This window comes from Epinephelus moara, chromosome 7 (assembly GCF_006386435.1).
Source record: "Epinephelus moara isolate mb chromosome 7, YSFRI_EMoa_1.0, whole genome shotgun sequence".
Lineage (NCBI taxonomy): Eukaryota > Metazoa > Chordata > Actinopteri > Perciformes > Serranidae > Epinephelus > Epinephelus moara.
This window is the reverse complement of record NC_065512.1, coordinates 36390796-36412350: the sequence shown is the minus strand read 5'-3', so window position 1 is coordinate 36412350 and position 21555 is coordinate 36390796. Positions and strand designations below refer to the sequence as shown.

Sequence of the window (21555 nt, the reverse complement as noted above, 5' to 3'; positions counted from 1 at the left end):
TTAGCAAACAACAAATGACTGTGCCCAGATTTCTTATGTGTTGTTTTGACAGTGAGACCGGGTTGATATAAAAGCAAATCTGGGTGTAAAGCCCTTAGTTCTAGTAGTTATTGATAGATAATTGACACTCAGCTATTTGATGTCTTTTTAATGATGTTTCTACAACCACGGGTACACTACATTTGTATGTTTCATACATATCATATCAGCATGTCTAAAGTGTAAGTGACGTTGTCATTGAGAGATGAAAGGGATGGTGGCTGAAGTGACGCCTTGCTTGCCAAGCTGCAGACCACTGAAGACCACTGTTTGAGACTGACAAAAACAATCAGCCCCAATTTTTTATTTTATTTTTTTTCCAGTGGTGACGCTTATTGGCATTTCCACCAGGATTTGTGGCACCAAACCTGGGTGCTTTTAGTGGGATGTTACAGATTGTCCCAGCAGCGTTTGAGCCACCAACCCTGTTTTTTTTTTTTTTCCACTTACTGTACCTGTCCCTGCTTTCCCAGCTGCTTTCTTGCCACCAAACTTTGGAGTTTTTAAGCAGCACTTTGGGCAGCAGCATTTGCAGCTCTGAACCTGTTTTTGTTTGTTTTTTTAATCAACATTTCTGTGTTTCCCAGCGGTGTTAGAACCACCAAAGCTGAGCATTTCTTATCAACATAATGCAAGTTTAAGCCACTAGACCTGGGTGCTTTTCACTGACCTGTTCCTGCTTTTCCAGTGGCTTTTGTACCACCCAACTTTTAGCAACACTTCGCAGCATTTTCCAGCATAATTTTGAAACTGAACATGGGAACATCACAGTATTTCCCAGTGGCATTTTAAGTGGCACATCATGGCGTTTCCAGCAGTGTTTAAACCACAAAACCTGGGTGTTTTTCACTGACTCATCCCTGCTTTTTCAGGTTCTTGTGCCTTTACCTAACCACACCTTCACCACAGTGTTACTGAGAAATAAAGTATAAAGTCAACACGTTGGCTACAATAACATGCAGATGTGATGTAACATACCCATGGTTTGCAGAATCCTGCAGTGCCAACATTTTTTCTAGCCACTGGGTTGTTATAACCACCAACTGGCAGATGTATTTTAGTCTTACAGCAAGCTGATCAGAAATCAGGAATCAATCAATCACCACTGGAGATGCAGATGCTGTGGTGCTGTTGCTGGTTTGCAGAAATGTACACTGCCAACATTTTTCTGGTGATAGGGTAGTGGGATCAATATTTAAACTCTTAATTTAAAGCAGCATTCAAACAACAACGTTGCAGCAGGCTGTGGCTTTGACTTGAAGGCAACTACAAGATAATGTCTGTCACTGCTGCTACCCCTAAGCATTGTATGTCACTGGTGCACCATCAGCACCTTTAAATCAAGATTGGGTGTGTTGTATCAGATAAGCCTCTAAATGAAATCCTCATTTTATTGCTTTGTCCTCTAAGCAGAACAACAAACAAAGCAACACACAGATGAAACACTGTCTTGTTTACTAATTTATTTCAGCATATAAATTGTCCCAAATATACAAATCTCAGTATATATGCAGTTTGACAGAATAGAGCAAGTGCAGAGGTGTAAGCAGCACAGGATCATGGTCAGAAAAATCAAAAATCATCTGGCTTGCTACATCCTACTCAAGGAAGGACATGGTAATCATACAGTATTACAGGAGTCTGGTTATGGACAAATCACACTGTACAGAGTAAACTGGTATTATTAGGTTTCTCCATTTTCTTGCCCATTTCAAACATTTTTCACATTTTGGGATGTTAAACACTACATGTGACACTGAGGAATGCAGTCAGTCAGAAACATTCAAAAGAAGTGTTATCATAAAAAAAACTCTTTGAGTGGACCCATTTATGAAGGGAATATTGTATCAAAGCAATGTAGTTTCTAATCTGGTCTCTATAAAGTCTAATATTCCTTAATGTATGTAATAGACATGAACATTCAGTGGGAAAAAGCCAAAAAGAGAGTTGAAAGGGAGGCAAATATACTGCATGACGTGAATTTGAGTAAAAAAAATCGTGCTCCTTCTCAGTCATAACTCAATGTCCATCTCATTCATAAATCCACTTAGAAATAATAGAAAAAAGGCGCTTCAGAACTTGTAATTTTCTCCAGTATCACAGTTATCCAGTGATAGTTGTCTGTACATCCATGGGTGCATTGCAAAATGAAATGCTAATACTTGTCAGTGTAGACTTGCTGCATTCAGATTAGCAAAAAAAACCCATTTTTGAATCACTCCATTTTCAAAACAAACAAACAAACAAAAAAAAACACTAGAGAAGGAGGACAACAGCTCTTCCAGTGAAAAATCTCAGAGATCCGCTTTAAAATACAAGGATGTCGCTCTGGGTGGAATTTAATTTACAGAAGGACCAGCGAGTTTAGTGAAAAACTGCAGGTAATTGTAGTTGTAAATATTGCTGAGTTGGGTGTGGAAAACAACCCAGCATCCAGACAGGATATAAATCACTGAACAGTGCAGGTATTGTTAAAATCTTCCCACTTGCCCTAGAGAAGTAAATCCAGTCTAAGTGGAGCTCAAGTTTTACGTAAAACCCAGTTGCCAGAGGAAAATGTTTGCATTTTAAGTTCCTGCAAACCATGAATACATTACATTTGCACATTTCAGACATATCATATTAACATTTCTTAAGTGACGCAGACTATATGCTGACTTTGTCTTCTGGCGGTGAAGGGGATGGTGGATGGCATGTCACCTAGGCGAGAAAGTTGCCAAGCTGCAGACCACTGTTCTAGACCAACAAACAAACATTGGCTGTTATTTAACGCGGCATTTCCACCTGTGTTGGTGGCAGCAAACCTGGGTGTCTTTTTTAGCTGCATATCGCCACGGGGGATTGTGTTCCCAGAACTGTGTTTTAAATCAAAACATTATCCTTTCTATGTTTTCCTATTCCCAAGTGGTTTTGGTGCCTAAACCTAACCACATGGTAAAGGTGGGGTGTGTAAGATTTAGGGGGATTTGGTGGCATCCAGGTTGCAACCAGCTAAAACCTTTCCTGGTTAGAATTCCTTCAGTGATCATTGTTTAAAATGTATTTTTACCATGAGCTGAATTATGCACAGAGGTCTCCTCCTCTTAAAATTAAATGGACCATGCGATTTAAACTGGTAAAAACACTGAATAAAGGAGTTTTCTAGTTACAAATTCAAAAGAGAGAGAGATACTCAAAACACATGGGATTAGATATTTGAGGGTTTACTACGAGAAAGCCAAAGAAATGGTACATCATGACAATTTATAGTGGCTGACAAACAAGCATTTTTAGGTACTGTAGTTACCTCCCATCACTTAAGCTGCTGTTTCCCGTTATTCCTCACATAACCAAATTGGATCACTATAAACTTGAATGCTGCTCATTGCAAATAGGCTTCTAACAGCAGATGCAGACACAAAAAAGTGTAAATGCAAATGGCCCTTTCTGGTGCCAGTGTTTGGTTTGTCTGTTGTGGGCTACTGTAGAAACATTGCGGTGCAGCATGGCGATCTCCAAAACAAGGACCTGCTCCCTATGTAGATATAAACAGCTCACTCTAAGGTAAGGAGTTCTTATTTCTTCTTAGGCTCCTCTTCTTATTCTATTCTGTTCTATTCTAAGGTTCTTATTTTCAGTTGATTGTGCACTAAAGAAATTACACTCATTTTATTCCATTTCTGCCAATATATCCTCCAAAATCCAACACACTGGACCTTTAACTACAGTGCTGTTGAAATGTAAAGTTTCAACACGTCTGCTATGTAATGACAAACAAAATGTAATGTAGGTTTGCAAAAAAAAAAAAAAAAAAAAAAAAAGAACAATGGCAATACTTTTGTTTAGGTTGTAAAAGCCTTATAACAAGATAAGAAATCAAGAATCAATCAACCACCACTGGAGATGCAGATGCTCTGGTAATTCTCAGTCCTGATAATGTTTAATCTTTATCATCTAATTGGAAATTACTGTGAGTCTATGAACACTGTGTTGGCTATAGTGTTGGAAAATAACAACTGCAATGAGGTAAAGGCACCTGCAAAAATTGTTTTGTGATATGATTTCTTAAGTTAAGTGGAATTATTTTGTTTGCAGTAAATAGAAATATTCACAGTAAATTACAGCAGTCAGCAAAAATTATACTCTAAAATGGAAAAATACAAGTTTCTTCAATTCCCTGACATCTGTACTCAGTACATGATACAAACATAATACAAACAATAATTATAATCTGAAGCTTACATGGAACACTGGGACAATACAACCATCTTTTTAATTCTAAAACTTAATCACCACAACCCTGGAATCAATACACCTGTCCTGGCAAATGTGATGCAACAAATCTTACATACTGATGGAGTGCTTTTACAGATAGCAGCCCTTCAGGAAAACACAGCCTCTCTTTGTTGGCTCATGAAAACAATTGCTACACTCTTCACTAAAATGTCTCATCGCAGGAGGTTCTACAGGCTAGTCATCCTCTTTAGATGTCTGCGGGACAACAATAACCTGCTCCTCTTCAAAGCAGCGCCTGAAGAAGGTGAGCATGGAGTTTAGCATGTAGTGTTGGCTCTTGGTGGAGACAATATTGTGTCCTTCATCTGGGAAAATCTAGACAGCAGGAAAAAGAAAACAAAGTGTTATCTATTTAATTACCAATTTTTTATCATTTCAATTAAGCTTAGATTCTAAATGTGACAGTAGTGACATCACACAGCAGTGGCACAAGGGTGAAATCAAACTCCAATTTAAAGAAATAGTCTGGCATTTTTTCTTAAACCAAGCACTTATACAAGAACTTAACCTGAATAAAATAATCTAAAATGTAATATATATATATATTACATTTTAGATTATTTTATATATATATATATATATATATGACAGTGTATTATATTAGGGCTATTGTAATTAAAAGGAATAATAATAAGCAGAGGAAGAACACTGGGCTGAGGGAGGCAGGTAAAATTCCACCAAAACAATTTCCCAGATTAAAATTATAAATTTACAAGAAAAAAACGGGGGCGCGGGGGAAGTGGAGGAATTTAAGTATCTAGGGATCTTGTTCACGAGTTAGGGTAGGATGGAGCGGGAGATTGACAGGCGGATTGGGGTGGCGTCAGCAGTAGGGCTGCCACTAACGATTATATTCATTGTCGACTAATCGATTATTTCTTCGATTAGTCGACTAATCATTTCATCGAAAAATGTGTTAAAATGTTGAAAAATGTTGGTCTGTCTCACCCAAACCCCAAAATTACGTCATCTAATGTCTTGTTTCGTACTCACGCCAAAGGGTTTTAGTTCACTGTCATGGGAGAGTGTGTAAAACTGCCAATATTTCAACATAAGAAGCTGCAATAAGATTATTTTGGGATACTTTTATAGTACTTTTCTATGAAAAATGAAAGCTCTCGATTTACCGGTCGATCTACGTTCCAACCCTCACCTATGGTCACGAGCTCTGGGTAGTGACCGAAAGAACGAGATCGCGAGTACAAGCAGCCGAAATGAGTTTCCTCCGCTGGGTGGCTGGGCTCAGCCTTAGAGATAGGGTGAGGAGCTCGGACATCCGGGAGGGACTCGGAGTAGAGCCGCTGCTCCTCCACATCAAGAGGAGCCAGTTGAGGTGGTTCGGGCATCTGGTAAGGATGCCTTCCGGACGCCTCCCCTGGGAGGTGTTTTGGGCATGTCCAACCGGGAGGAGACCTCGGGGCCGCCCCAGAACACGTTGGAGGGATTACATCGCCTGGCTGGCCTGGGAATGCCTCGCGGTTCCCTCGGAAGAGCTGACGGAAGTGGCTGGGGAGAGGACTGTCTGGGCTTCTTTGCTGAGGCTGCTGCCCCCGCAACCTGGACCCGGATAAGCGGAGGACGACGAGTACAAGTACGAATCAATACATAACAAATGTATGACTTTAATCTCAGAAATTCTGGGTTATATTACCCTCCTCCCCCAGCTCCATATGTTTTTTTTNGCTGAGGCTGCTGCCCCCGCGACCCGGACCCGGATAAGCGGAGGACGACGAGTACAAGTACGAATCAATACATAACGAATGTATGACTTTAATCTCAGAAATTCTGGGTTATATTACCCTCCTCCCCCAGCTCCATATGTTTTTTTTTGTTGGTACTTTCAATGGCCATAATACAACATTGTAAAATCAAGAACCATCTGATTCAACAAGAAAACAATACAAATACAACCAGATAATCTCTCTGCTTTTTCATATGCACACAATTTTTTTTTTAACCCTGCCGTAGTTAGGAGGCTTTCACCTACATTACTGACTAAGGGCTCATTTATGCTCAACGTTAGATACAGAGACATAGACATATGGAGCCTTCTGTCCTCATTCGTTTTGTACATATTTGTGCACGTTTTCTGAGAGCTTATGGATACTGACAAAACGGAGATTGTGGAGGCAGTGTAACATTTAAGCAAGATACGAATATAGTAAACAATGACGAAATTTAAATAATGGCGAAGTGGAATGAATCAGTAATACATACTGATATATGGTGAAAACAGTGAAAAGAATTCTCCGTCCACGTTATGATGTATATATGGCTGCACACCACCATCTACAATGCTGCCTCCTACAGTATTACGACCTTATTCACTTTCACCATGTTTGTTATTGTGTTAAACTTTTGACTCTGCCCTCTAGTGACATCTGTTGGCTGTATCTATCTCATCACAAAGGTATTATGGCAGTATGAGGGCAGTGACCTTAACGTTTGAAACGGACATATCTGTTTTCATATGTAAAGGGAGTATAAATGAGCCTTGTGTGAAGGTCTCCCCTTGTTGGTTGAATGAAATAGACTGTCTCTCAGAAAAGAACTGGCAGCAGTCACCTGGAGAGTGTAGTTAACATTTGACGCAGACAGCAGTTTGACCAGCTCAGCCGAATGCTGGAAATGAACAGTGGCTGAAAAAGAGACAGATAATGCACATAAAAATTCATCACAACTTCTCAGCCCATTACACTTCCACAGTTGGGAGTTTAATGAAAATTAACTGTAGTGCCAAAACCTGTGCCCTGCAAATCATATTTGCAACAAGTCACTTCAAGTTACATTTGAAATGGAACAGTGATGTAGTCAAACCACATAGCTCCAGAACAAGATTGCCACATTCATCCAACCAACCATCCAATGCACAGTAAGACTACTGAACATAGAAAGGTTTCTGCATGTAAAATCTTGTCATTCTTAGGGTTGACAATAATCAAGGAAAACAAAATGGCACATGGTATTTATAGTATATTGTTACATTTGCTGCAAGAAGTAAAGTCAATTTCAAATATAGAGACTAAGGCCAAGAAAAACTGTTTTTTAAAACAGTGTGGTACAAGTGTTTAATGGCACAAAATAACTCTTGATCAACTCTCAACAATCCCAATACCCCTACTACTTACCTTACCCCTAAATTTTGTGCATTAGCGCCTATGGGTAGGATGTCCAAATTCTTGTTGGAATAGAGAAGTAGGGCGTAGTGTTGAGGCTACGTGGCCCTCCAAACTGAGTTTTTTTTTTTAAGGACACTCCGCACTGAGTGTAATGATAATTAGCATACAAATCAATAAATGGCCGTGTATTTGACATTATGTGTTGTGTATCACAAACCAGTAGATCCAACATTAACATCAGTTATGTAAGTAACGTCATAGGCTAGCTAGCAGTGTTGGGAATGTTACTTTGAAAAAGTAATTAGTTATAGTTACTCGTTACTCTAGAGCTCTCTAGAGAAAACTTTAGAGCTCCACTGAGAAGGAGCTTCAGTGAACTCAAGTAAAGCATTTTATTGTGAGTAACAGTNTCCCTAAGCCAATCATCATCACTTACGTGGTTGTCTCTCCCTCCCTTCCCCCTCACCAAAGAAAAAAAACTTTAGAGCTCCACTGAGAAGGAGCTTCAGTGAACTCAAGTAAAGCATTTTATTGTGAGTAACAGTAGCCGCGTTATAATGGGGGAGACATTAACTTTTTTGATTACTCGTTACTGCAAAAAGTAGCTGCGTTAGTAACGCTGTTTATTTATGACGCCGTTATTCCCATCACTGGTAGCTAGGCAAACACCCCCAAAACTTGTTTGCAGTCAATCCCATAAACGTATCTACCAACATTCCTAGTGTTGAAGACCCTTTCTTTTTCTTAACTTCTCCAATTTTGATGCTGACAAAAGCAAAACGTTGCCTATAGACTACGCAGAAGAAATCACCACAGCAGAAGAAGGCATATTAAAAATGCCCAGTGTCAAACTTGTCGCTTCTGTTTACATAAATGCTATCTATGACTACTGATGATGTATCAGGGTCTTGAAGGGCTGTCTTGTTTCATAGGGGAACATTTCAGCCACGACCCCTTGTAACTCTGTTCCAAGGGGCACGATGGCACATGAGGGGTAAGGATAAAGATAAGAAATTCAAATTGGGCACAAGACTTTTAACAGTTAACCAGTGAAAAAACTCTTTAACAAATTCACATATCTGTTTTATTGTCTGTACCGCAATCTCTAAACCCATCGGAAAGTGTCTGACAATGATAAAGCCTCTGTGGGAGAAGGCCAATATTTTGGGCTAATTCAGTGTATCGGGTCATTTTTGCCAGTCTCACACATCACATAACATACATCTGCATATGAATGCAGATAAAACAACAACAACAAAAAACCCTAATATAAAGCAAGTCGTTATCAGACTAGCACTGATGGGTTTCAAGATTTTAATTTCGTCCAATGCATTCTGCATCTCCACCCACACTGCCTCTCCACACACACTGTTTGCCTGCTGTTCAAACATGATTGGTCAACACTTGTCAGACTACCAAAAAAAATACAAATGTAAACCAGAACACTTTCTATACCAAAATCAGTCATTGCATACATTTGCACAATCTGTTTATGAGAATATCTGTACCTGAACCTATACTCACCATCTGCCGTGCCATGGATAATAAGAAAGTCCAAAGGCCTCAGTTCTGTGATGTTACTGAGCAGACTGGAAATCTGCAGAATACAGTAAACAATAAGATGAGCCTCCACAGACTGAAACAACATCATTGTCTAAAAAACATTTATTTAAAGGTAATTAGCAATAAAGTAATGTTAACTCCAGTTCCTCGGGAATTTAGGCTCTTCCGCTTGTGGGAATTTCCTGTTAGAAATAAGGAATCCCATCATTAAACAGTGACTACAAGTGAAATGACTGTACAGCTGTTTTTAGAGCTTTGCGGACAGTAAAATACCATCACAGACAAGAACCGATATCTCTTAACCACGTCTGTTTATGGTGTTGTGTTACTCAGCTTGTGTTTTGGGAATTCTTTAAACAAGTGCAAACAAATTAATTAAACACTATAAACTGCCATTTCCAATTTTCATAATGATACCTCCTGTGTTCTTTAAGGTGGAAATCCATGAGTATGCAACAAAGTTATGGCCAATATTTAAAATTTCTGGGAAATCACCTGATTTCTTGTAATTTGATACTAATATGATATTCAAAAATATCCTGGAGCCTCAGCTGATGTTGCTGTGGAGATTAAGGTGGTCAAAGAGTAAATCTTTGCAGTCTTGTGCTGCAGCAAATTCAAAAGTATTTGTCATTTAAATTGTAAGGCAGAGAAATCATCAATCAAATCGAGTTGAATTGATTACATCAACGACGTCTCAGGTCCATTAAGCCATGTCAGTGAGACAGCATGTGCACAACTTGGGCCCTGAAGCTGTTATACCCTAAATGGAATGCAGCCATGATTAATGATATTAGTTACATGTGCGCTTTTCCTGATGTAGAGGTGAACTGAGAATTTATTTATCCTATGCATTAAGAAGAAAATGCACCTGCTGTATAACAGTATTCAGTTATCGTCCTGGTGACATGACGCAGTCATAAGTAGCTATAAAGGTTCCTGTTATGCTTCTTCCTGTTTTATGTATAGTTGTACAATATTCATATTAAATATTAAACATGGCCAACGTTTCCAATAGTGAGGTACATTTATGCAGAAGTCATTCCTGTGAGCAAACCCAGGCTTTCAAAAGTTAAGCTACATGCTAACGTCAGGTAAACATGTAAACTTGGTTGCTGATGTTGTTAATTTCTCCCAAATTTAACTGAAATTCCTGCTGCAACATGTTCGGTTGTGTTTAGAAGCTTTTATTGGTGATTTTTTCATGGCACAAGGTGCCACTATTCTCTTTTACAGTCATTCCCTGCTGCAGGTAGGGCTTATACTGCCAGTGTACATGAAGTTACATGCTAATGTCATGGAAATATGTATCTTGGCTGTTGATGTGACCTTTGTCCCCAACTTTGGATCATATTCCTGCTTAAAGATGAGTGGTTGGGTTTAGCGAGATACAAAAGAAATGGAAACACTGATCAATGAGAGCAGATTGGGCTTTTTCAGGAGGGGGACTTTAAAGAGACAGTCACTAAACAGAGCACCTCAGACAGACAGGTGTTCCAGCTCAAACCGTATGAGGAAATTGTTGTTTTTGAACAATAAAGCCAACCCATTCTCACTCCCAACTTGTAATATACTGCTGCTTTGTCAGTGATTTTGGCATCAGAGACCGATGCACAGAGGCACCCTTTGCAGTGGGCATGCCTCTTTTAGCGGCAGCGGGCAGCAACGATGTCAGGTCATCAAATACCGCTGCTTTGTCAGTAGATACACACCCTTCACAGCAGTATGATATGCCTTCGTTGGCAGCAGTTTTTAACACTGCCTCTAAACTTTCACCCGGGAGCCCTCTGCTCTGTTCCCATGTGAATTTTAAGCCAAAACATTATATGTTTTCTGAACTAATCACGTTCCTTTTTGTGCCTAAAGCCAAGTAAATCTAGCCTGGTAAGACCATCCTGATGATGTGAGCTTCTGTTTCACTTTCTGTATCAATCTGGACTTGGTTCCGCCCCAAACACTTTCAGTGGGCGGGAATACTCATCTTGACAGACAAACTCCTTCAGCCAATCAGTGTAACTAAACACTGGGGAACATCTTCATTACCAATTGATTGATAAATCAAGCTTTTGCCAAATCCAATCAGGAGAACTACTTACTTATGAGCACTTATGATACATAGGTGACAGTGTGCGTTTTCTGTTTTTTATCTTTATTTATTTATTTATTTATGCAGGTATGTGTGTTCAATTATGGCTGCTGTAACAAATAATTTCCTGTGAAAGATAAAATAAAGTACTCAACTCAACAAGAACAATGAAAAAAACTTTTCTTCTGAGAAACTTCAGTAGTGCATACTTTGGTTCCTGTCTGTTGGTATGACTCTATTTCTGCAATAACTTTACTTATTGCTGTGTTTACTCTACTACCGCTGGAGTTAGCGCTTGTTGCTTCGGTAGCAGCCATTACTGTTCTGCAAGCTGCCACCTGCATTTAATGTAATCAACCACAACGCAGCCCCTTACTAGCTGCTTAACGTTGTCACCTACAGCCTTGATTGGCCCCGATTGGACTTTCCTGGAAAGTGTTTGGGGTGGCACTAAGTCCAGACTGATACAGAGAGCGAAACCCAATGTCATCAGGATGGTCTTACCAGGCTGAAGGAAATCAACCTAATAATAGTTTTTTTTTTTTTACCTACACTGTAAGTCTATTTTGAAAAGACACAATGCTTGTACCAAGCATCAATTGACACTGTCTGTGAACGTCCAAAACCGATGCAGGAGGCTATCTTGTACATCATATTTTGACACGTATGTCCACTGATAAAGTTAACGAGTTGTGAAGAGAGTGAGTTGGTAAAGCATGTAAACATGTTCTAGTAGAAACCCTAAATACAAGTATGAACCAGAAAATGAGCATAAAAGGTCCTCTCACATTGCTGTTTTATGACTTATTTATATCTTGGAGAATTCACTTTATGTTATTCTACCACAGTTAGTGAGTTTAACAGTTATGTATTCAGATAACTGTGCTGCAAAATAAAACTGACAGTAGCTGAGTGACATGATCTGACTTTCAATCTCTCCACACAAAAGCTCAACTATGAAAGACAACATCTTTCTTTAGCTGCAGATACGAGGTGTGGTGTGTTCAGATCTTGCCACTCTACACAGTCCAGACAACAATAACCTGTTATTGTCTAGAGAAGCTTGTTTCAGAGGTATGAGACAAGAAATGTGACTGACTGAGAGGACAATGGTCACCACTCTCCAATTTTGGATTCTACTTCACCCAGCCTCTCTGCAAAATGCCCCTCATATGAATGAAAATAGCAGGTGTGCCTGAAAACTTCCTCTCAAGACCTTCCACTCAGTGCTGGTTGTTGCACTTGCAAATAAAATTGGCCCCTGTGTCTCATTTACATGTTGAATGCCATAATAAACTGTTTACATGCATCTAGCTTTCATTCAAGTGTCGGACAGCATTGTTTACTGTGTCAGGCCAGGAGTAAACACCGGGTGAGTTCAGTTCAAATCAAACAGAGAAAGGAATAAGCATGTATTTTTGCTGTTTACATGGTATAATTAATACATTATAATTAGCATGTTCGTACTTGGTATCTGTGATCCACTCTTGCTAGGGAGCCAAAGTATTTCTCACTGTAGGCCGACCCTGTATAAGGATGAAAAAGGAAACAGAGATATTATGAGCATGGGCAGTATTGCATTTTTAAATTCATTTCAAAAGCCTTTCAATATTACGTCTTCACTGAATATTGGACTTTGTGACAAATAGAATATGTTACTGATGATTAATGTTGCACCATTCTATTTATTAGCCTTCTTGGGTTTGTCTGACATCTGGAATCAGTCAGCGGTTCAATTGTTTATTGTTGTTTTGTAAATCAAATCCCATCACCATGACTGCTCCAAGACGTATATAGCTTAAATCTAAAGACAAGAACATGTCGGCTTTGAAGACCAAATATGGAATAATTGGGTTTACTGGCTGTTTAAATGTCGTTGTCACATCTGGAATAAGGCGCAAACATCAGGTAATTGTAATATTATAAATATGTAGAATATTCCATCAGTTTATGATACCATGGAGTCTCCAATTTGTTATGGGAGCAACAGCGATGCCACACTGGAACATAGAGCTGTAGGAGAGGAGCAGGAGAGAGGAAAGAAATCCTCCATATGCCTAGAAAAACAAGAACATGGCTGCTTTAAAAGAATGTTGGGTAAGAACCGGTATACATTTCATATATGTATTTATTAGATACAGAGGCTATGTTACCTTTCCATAAACTCCAACTCTGTTTCCATCAATATAGGGTAGCCTGACCAGGTGCCTGAAAATTAAAAGTGAGTTGACTTAATAGCATAAATGAAGTGATCCCTTCCTGATAAGACTTAACATTGTCCATACTATTACAAATTCAGCCAGATCTTAGCTAATTTAGCATTAGCAGTCTGAGTCTGCTAAAAGAAGTGGGTATGTTCCAAAGTCATAGACTTCTTTGTACCCTCTTTTACCCCTTTCCCACCATTAAGAGCATTTTGAGCCCCCCCCCAAAAAAAATCAGTTCATAGCCTTAAAAGTTGGTTCGCAGCTGGAACCAAAAAGTAGCAGGTTTTTCTCAACCTGAGGTGTGAACCATGACAACATCAGAGTGTGTGTCATATTGTCCAGGTTAAAAAAAATACAAAGGAGAAGGCAACAATAAAAACATTATGCAAGATAATTGGAACAAAGAACGTGCAGTGATCTCATCAATAGTTGGTCTATACTTGTTTTTGAATAAAAACATATCTGTATTAACAGAACAAAAGTTTGCAGATAATCAAAGCAACCCAATATCTTGCTACTATTGTGTCATTCTGTTTTGCATTGTGCAACACTTTCCTTTGATGACACATCCTTGATTACTATGGTTCTGATCAAACTGGTGGAAAAGTGGGCTGTTGTAAAGTAAATGTGGCATAAAGGTATTGAATTAAGCCAGACTTTTAAAATATCCAATTCCATGACTATTTGAAGCTGTTTACTGACCATCGACACCTAGCTTAGTAAATCAATCCAAAAGTCCTCACTCTGAGCCAGCTAACATGTCACAACATATGAACGGGACAATTTTGGTATAACTGGAAGACATATTTATTCCTTCTCTGACAGAGGCTACCTCCAACACTGGCCTGGAGATCTGAATTCATGTGGTGTCGAAGCAAACAATTAAGTTCATATCTTATTGAACTGATGGATAATTATTACAGTAAACTCTATATATTTTACTTTAAAATAGGGCTGTAACTAACAATTATTCACAGTGTCGATGAATCTGTTGTTTGTTTTCTCGATTTATCAGTTAGTTGTTTGGTCTATAAATGATCAAAAAATGGTAAAACATGTCAGTCTGTGTTTCCCAATGCCCAAGGTCATGTTTTATTCACAACCCTAAGATATTCAGTTTATTGTCATAGAGGAGTAAAGCAACCAGAAAATATTCTCAATTAAAATGCTTGAATCAGAGAACTTTGATTTTTTTTTCTTTAAAAAATTCTCAAACTGAATAATTGATTATCACATGAGCTGGTGATTTATGTAATAGTTGACAACTAATTGATTAAACAAGTAATCATTGCAGCTCCACTTGCAAATAAGTTATGAGACTTACAAACTGAAATTCAACCTCTGTCTACCCATAAGTTTATATTTTATTTGTTTCTTTTCTGATTTTGGTTTTAATACCTCTTATTATTTTATTTTTACTTGCCCTATTTCTGTCCTTATGATGCTGCAACAACCGAGTTTTTTTGTGAGCATCAATAAAGACTCATCTTTTATCACAGTCACAAAGAACCAGCATAAAGAAATTCATCATAAAACACAATTTCACCACGTAAAAAAAAAAATATATATATATATATATATATCAGGGCCTTCAATGCAAAAATATCAGGATTAATGTCAGCCTTATTTGGAGAATCCCATGCAACCCAGTCTAGTAGAATCAACTGCATCATTCTAAAAGAGAGAGAAAGAGAGAGAAAAAAAAGCTTACTCCAGAACTGTAATCTGGTCCTGAACATCAACAGTTCCCAGCCTCTGGTGAACCTCGTGCAGGATCCTCTGACCCTGGAAGCCACTGCCCCGGCCATCCAGGCGAGCCACGATGACGCTGTCTGAACTGACCAGCACAGACTCCCAGCTGAGAGAGAAGCGGTCGCTCACAGCCTGACCACCAGGGGCGCTGTCACTGTAAAAAGGACAGTATTAATTTAGTCATTAAAGGAGAAGTCCGGTATTTTGCACTTTGAGCCCCATTTCTGGATTGTTTATCATGAAATAGAGTGGTTAAGTAGCCTGGTTCCAGACCATAGACCCCACCCACTCAACTGAGTAGGCTTGCATCTCTGGTCTGGCATACTGCAATGAATTTGCGATTTATCTCGTCCAAACGATGGACGGACCAATGAATGCCGGGGGCGGGGGCGGGTCTAGCGATTAGCCAATCAGCGCCACGCTGATGTCAAGCTGTGCGCCGGTGGTTAACTGGTGAGGATAGCAACAATGGCGACTGCTACAGATCCTACAGACCATGACGATGCTATCGAGGTATTTCGCCACTACTCGCGTTAATGGAGGACCAAATTAAGGAAGCTGCTAAACTGGATTTAACGGCGATGCAGCTGGGCGCTGCACATCGACGGAGACATTTTAAACGGGCAATGCTCGCTTGTTTCCGGCACCCCCGAGGCATGGATACTTAATGACGTCAGGTTCTGGGTGAGTCGTTGATCTCTACTGATTGCTTAGGGAAAAATCAAATTCCCTCCCCCTTGTAAATCGCCTTCAATGGAGGCGATGTCAGACTGAAGGTTCTGGGAGCTTCAGTCTGACGCTCAAGCTAGTGGTTAAGACCAAAATAGTGACGATTGCTGCTTTTCGGAGAATTTGGCTTTCCCCTGCCTGGCTTAACACTGCTGCCTATGGCCATGTGTGAACCTGTCCTAAAACTGTGGTTTCCATCCGTGTTTTCGCTATTCATCTGGATTGTGGAACTATTTTTTCAGCTGCCTCACACCCGTGTGTAAACTTCCGCTTGATTGTTCATTTGACCCTGAAGTGTTATACACTCCAGCCCACTTGATGGTGATAATGCTCCTTTACGTGAGTGTCGCCAACCGGCAGGAAACCATTGCAATGTAATGGGACACAGAAAAGAAGCAGAAGAAGAAGGCTGGAGTTGTGTTCAAAGGCATCGTACTGCGAAGGTTACAAGCGAGTAATCCATTGTGCAGTTGTTTAAACTTCTTACAAAACTTTTTCGTTCTTCCTCCAGGAGCGCACACAGCTCTGTCTAGCTGGCACTTTCGCTGAGCTAAAAGACTACAATGACCACAACCTTGTTTCCGGATGCGGATTACTACCAATGGAAAATAAGGCTTCCTATAGAAAACCAATGGATTAGACAAAATGTAAAATAAATTATCACTGAAACCACAGTTTGCTACGATTCTTATGTCAGAACATCAACAAACACCACTGACCACTCGGTGAGTTTCATGGCTTTGAAAACAAATGTTTAGGGTGGTTTTAGGACAGATTCACACATGGCCATAGGCAGCAGTGTTAAGCCAGGCAGGGGAATGCCAAATTCTCTGAAAAGCAGCAATTGTCACAATTTTGGTCTTAACCAGTCTATTTCATCATAAACAACCCAGAAATGGGGCTCAAAGTGCAAAATACCAGACTTCTCCTTTAAGAAGTCAAAGGAAAATTAGGCAACTACCCCAAAATAATCCCAGAATAAATAAATAAATGAGGTGGTTTGTCACAAAACACATTTTAGGGCAGTAGTTCCCAACCTTTAAGGCCTGAAAAAAATCAGTATCTACTTGCAGCCCCTTGTCATTGGTTGCATGTATCTACCAGTTGTTCAACCATTGGCTGATAGTTTTCCTTTTATATACATACTTCTATAGTCCTTAAGAAGTAGTTTACAAGTAAAAGTAGCCCGTTCTCACTTAAAACAAGTCAAATACCACCGCTTTGTCAGTGATCTCTCTGTTATATACCAACACGTAGGGGCATCTTTCACAGCAGTATGATGTGCAACTCATCAAATACCGCCGCTTTGTCAGTGGTTGTTGGCATCAGACACCGACACACGAATACACTTTTTGCGATGGCATAATATGCAGCAGCTCTTTCTGACTCTGCTGGCAACTACTGCCCTGTAAAGAGCAAGAAAGTCCATATAAGGCAGACGGGTACAAAGGTGGAATGGTCAAACAATCTATGGCTTTCACAAAAGCCAAAATGCATGTAATGAGCGTAAATTGAGCAGCTGTTTGTGAATGTCCAAAACTAACACAGGACGTCATATGTTGTCATTTAGGTCCAATGACAAAGCAGCAGTATTTGACAAGTTGGGATGAGAACACATTGAAAGAACAGTAAAGATTAGAGGGAAGACTGAAAAAAATAAGCATTATGAGTAAATCTACAATCAACTCTTTAAATTTATCTTGCGACTCCTTCTGGGGATCTAGACTTAGATTGAGAACCTCTGATTTAAGGCACAAATTTGCATCTTAATTTCTAAGCATTCTGAACTGTTTAACAATGTATAAACAAAAAAATTACATACAGAATCAGTAGAAGTGGGTGCTCCCGTGTTTCATCCAAGTCTATTGGGACAATTAACTCCAGATGAAGTGCTGCAAAACAGAATTTCATGACTTTAGTATGATGTCATTTGTACTCATACATAATACATTTTCTGCTGCACACGTTTCTAACTCACAGCTTAACACTCAGTCCAGAGTGCATTTTGATGGTGAAGATGAGTCACAGTGGGAATTTTGTTATGCACTGCATGTAAGTCTATCCTTCTGATAACATCAAAGCTTAACACACTGCATGGTCAGGTCAACACTGTAGCTTCATCAGTCATGAAAGAAGTCTGTTATAATCACTCATAGTAATGATAGTAAAGGTAGTTTAAGCAGTTTTATTTCACTTAAGGTAGTCTACATTTTATGCAGGCCTATATCACGATAGAAAGTCAAAGACAACTGGACTCAATAATATTTTCCTGATTTAGGCAAGAGTTCTTTGAATAATGTGATGTGAGAGTCTTTGAAATGAAGAGGCAGTCATGGTATTGTTGTTCGAGGTGTTAACTGGTACGAACCAGCAGGTCAAACAAGCCAGGACAGCACTGTCAGTAGAGAATAAGTGAGCATATCAGACATGATAACGGTGAAGCCAATTAAATAAGCGTTTTGTCTTTAGGGCTGCACAGCAAGTCTAGTTGCACTGCTAGTCTAGTTTGACTACTACTGTATGTGCACTGTGACCTGAAGGACTAACAATCAACAGGCTCAATAAAAGTAATCAAATACCCAAAGTAAACATGAAAATAACATGGCGGTTTCTGTGAAAAATAAGCCTGTGTACATCCTTTTGATGACAGGACGCCCATCTACTCAAAAGGCTTGTAATATGTATCATATTGTCTCTAACAGTGAACACAGATTAGAGAAAGGAAGCCATATGGTGAGCTGTCCCCTCTAATTGAAACAATATACACCTGCGTTTCTGAATCCAGGCTTGTTTCATAATCAGCTAAAAAAGCCTGACACCTGTTTGCTTTGTTGAGTTTATCCTGAATTTACACGTGTGACATTCTGATGTGAGTGAGCTTGACTGTCCGCCTGATGGGCACATATTTTGCTGGAAACCATCACTACTGTCAGCAATAGTGCATTTACTTGCACTTAAGTAAACAGGTTACAGTTTGGCTGACTGGAGTAACAGTCTTTTAACACAATGTTGACAAGAAACCTAGTTTTCTTGGTAGTGGAGTAGAGATTTTTAGAGACTCCAACTAGATTTCTCCTGGAGAATGCTGATTTTTTTTGTTGGCCATGCAACTGGATTTCAATCTTTTTTTTTTTTCTTTTTTTTTTACATGTAACCATGTGGATGGCAAAGACATCAGACAGGGGAATCATCACCATGACTGCAGATTGGCTGTTGGCTTAATCCAAAGTATTTCCCAGCCATGGTCCTATTGTAATCAAGCAGTCTCATACAGTTTTCTTTTTATGACTTTTTCATGTTGTTCAGGCTAATAAAAGAAACAAAGGAGCCCGTCATTGTGTTTTTAGAGTGCGTGTTTATGCAGACCCCTGATTGCAGTATGTATAGAAACAAAGCACGTCAGTACTGAAGTATGATCAAGGATTATCTGCCCACAGCCATGCTAGTGGCTCTGTGAGGCACAGCTAAATGTAAAAAGGAATACTTCACCCCTCAAAATGATCATTTGTATGTCAGTTACTCACCCTGTGTTATGTTGAATTCAGGAAACTTTGTTTTTCTCACATGCCTTCATGGTGAATGAAGAATATAAAAAAGACGTACCTTCTTTATGAATTGAGGCCATAGGGGTCAACGTTTATTAACAGCAAAACTATATCAAAACATCAAAACATGTTTACAAACTCTTAGACATTTCCTACAACATAATCTGAGTCTCATTTATTCAGTTGCATGCTCAGTGCTTCCCAAACACACACATTTTTACTAAAACCTTACTAATTAAGACACGTCAATGTAAACAGTCTCAAGCACAGATGAGAAGGATGCCTGCACAGTTCATGGAAAGTGTTTTAAATGTAAAGGTTTTAGCAAAAATGAATGTGTTTGGGAAGTACTGAGGAGACGACTGGATAAATGAGACCTAGATTATACTGTACAAGTCGTGTGAGAGAGTTTGTAAACAGATGTTTTAATATAGTTTTGCTGTTGTTAGACGTGGTCCCCAATGACTTCAATTCATCAAGAATACTCACTGTTTGTGGATTTTCTATTTTCTTCCAGAATTTAACATAACACGGGTGAGTACCTGATATACAAATGATCATGTGGGGGTTTATGTGTTCATTTGATGTCAGCATGCTAATACAGTAAGCTTTGACAACACTAACGTGCTCTTTGTTATGTTCGCTATCTTAGTTTAGCATATTAGCACATTAACATTTGCCGTTTGATTAGCTTTGCAGGTATTTGGCCGTAAACTTAAGTATTGGTCTTTGACTGGATGATGACAGAAGGGTACACACTAAGGGATCAACTAAGTTATGAAACTTCATCATGAGGGGGACATAAATGTCTGCACCACTTGTCATGGCAATCCATCCAATAGTTAAAAGTTCCAATATTTCAGTCTAGACCAAAGTGATTAATTGACCAAAACACTGACTGAAATTGCCATTTTTAGAGCCAAAATGAAGGCAGTATATTGTATCACTACCACAGTCAGTGATTCTGCCAAAATAAAGTGGAGCATAAGAGAAAAAATTAAACATGAATTTATAGTTACCAGATTACTACAGTGCACCTGATTTCTCTAAGTAACCCAGTTAATTGTGTGCATAGAAACACAAGGTATGTGAAAGGTCACACTGTAGCATTTTAACCTAAAGTTGGTTCATCCCCCCATTTTTTACTCATTAAAGGAGAGAAAGTAAACATTGCAGTAGTGGTGGTAATGGTGATTACATAGGGCAATTTAGAGAACAAATATTGCACATTGTTAAAGATGACTGCAAAGTCATACCAAAGTTGTTGATTTGTACAGTTCTTCTTTCCCACTTAGGTATTGTTCTGTTCATCAGCGCATGTCTTAATACTGTGTTCATTTCCACAGTCTTGTGCTCTGTTAAGTGACAAAGAGAAAGAGAAGAATTTCTTTAGTTAGAAGAAAACTCATACCTGCAGAAATACAACAACAGCTAGACAAAATTCTGTAAAACTTAACACATTTCAATGTACTGCTTTGCCATAAACTGTAGAAAAAATTATTATAACTCTTTTCACATACATTGTCAAACACACAACGGTCATATTTAAAGTCAGAGTCAAGAAAGTGAAAGATGGTGCAGTACGAAATTTAACCAAATCAATATCACAATAAATGTGAAATAATCAACATCCGTCAATCTGTCGGCCTGTAGGAGTGAAGGAGAATGATGGTTTACCTCCTGCAGAGTCCCCAGACGCTGCTCTGAATGTCTCTGATGTACACTCAACAACACTTCAAGCACTTAACGCCTTAACCTTAATTGCATCCTTATATCCATTTTTTTTAATAGTCATTAGTAAATCTCTGCTGATGGATTTTGGCTTAATGACTCATGACCTCAGTGACTTAATCTCCCAAGATTAGTTGACCGATTAATGCACTTTGCAGACACCGAAGGCACACTCAGAAAATCAGTCTCTATCCAAACATAATGAATAAATATATCTGATGCAACTGAGTGAAAGAGTCTAAATAGTAAATTGGTTCAGTTTGTCATTGCCAGAGTACTTACTATTCAAATCACTTAGTTTGTGAAGGGTAGTTTGGGGTATTCCTGGACCTGGTGGTGAAAAATACTTTAGGTTAGGACTTTATCACACATTTTTATCACATTTTATCACAGATGTTAAGTTTTGTACAGTAAACATTAAATAGTAAGTGGTATTTTCCAGCTTGGACCCAACCCAGTTGGCCACCAATGGTGTTAAACGCTGATTTTTTTGGTTGACTTAAGGTTGT

At 39.0% G+C, this 21555-nt stretch overlaps 1 protein-coding gene across 1 annotated transcript in view; it reads right to left on the bottom strand.

Moving 5' to 3' along the window:
• Positions 1 to 1504: 1504 nt before the first annotated feature.
• The window catches only part of LOC126393532 (inactive dipeptidyl peptidase 10-like), a 95923-nt gene continuing 75872 nt past the window's right edge, over positions 1505 to 21555 (bottom strand). The window contains exons 15-24 of the mRNA XM_050049725.1: positions 21329 to 21376; positions 20572 to 20670; positions 17593 to 17662; positions 15001 to 15195; positions 13236 to 13290; positions 13040 to 13139; positions 12550 to 12608; positions 8958 to 9030; positions 6880 to 6953; positions 1505 to 4629 (exon numbers count right to left, since the gene is read on the bottom strand). Coding sequence (XP_049905682.1) covers positions 4489 to 4629; positions 6880 to 6953; positions 8958 to 9030; positions 12550 to 12608; positions 13040 to 13139; positions 13236 to 13290; positions 15001 to 15195; positions 17593 to 17662; positions 20572 to 20670; positions 21329 to 21376 — 914 coding nt within the window. The 3' untranslated portion in view covers positions 1505 to 4488. The remainder of the gene's footprint in view (positions 4630 to 6879; positions 6954 to 8957; positions 9031 to 12549; positions 12609 to 13039; positions 13140 to 13235; positions 13291 to 15000; positions 15196 to 17592; positions 17663 to 20571; positions 20671 to 21328; positions 21377 to 21555) is intronic.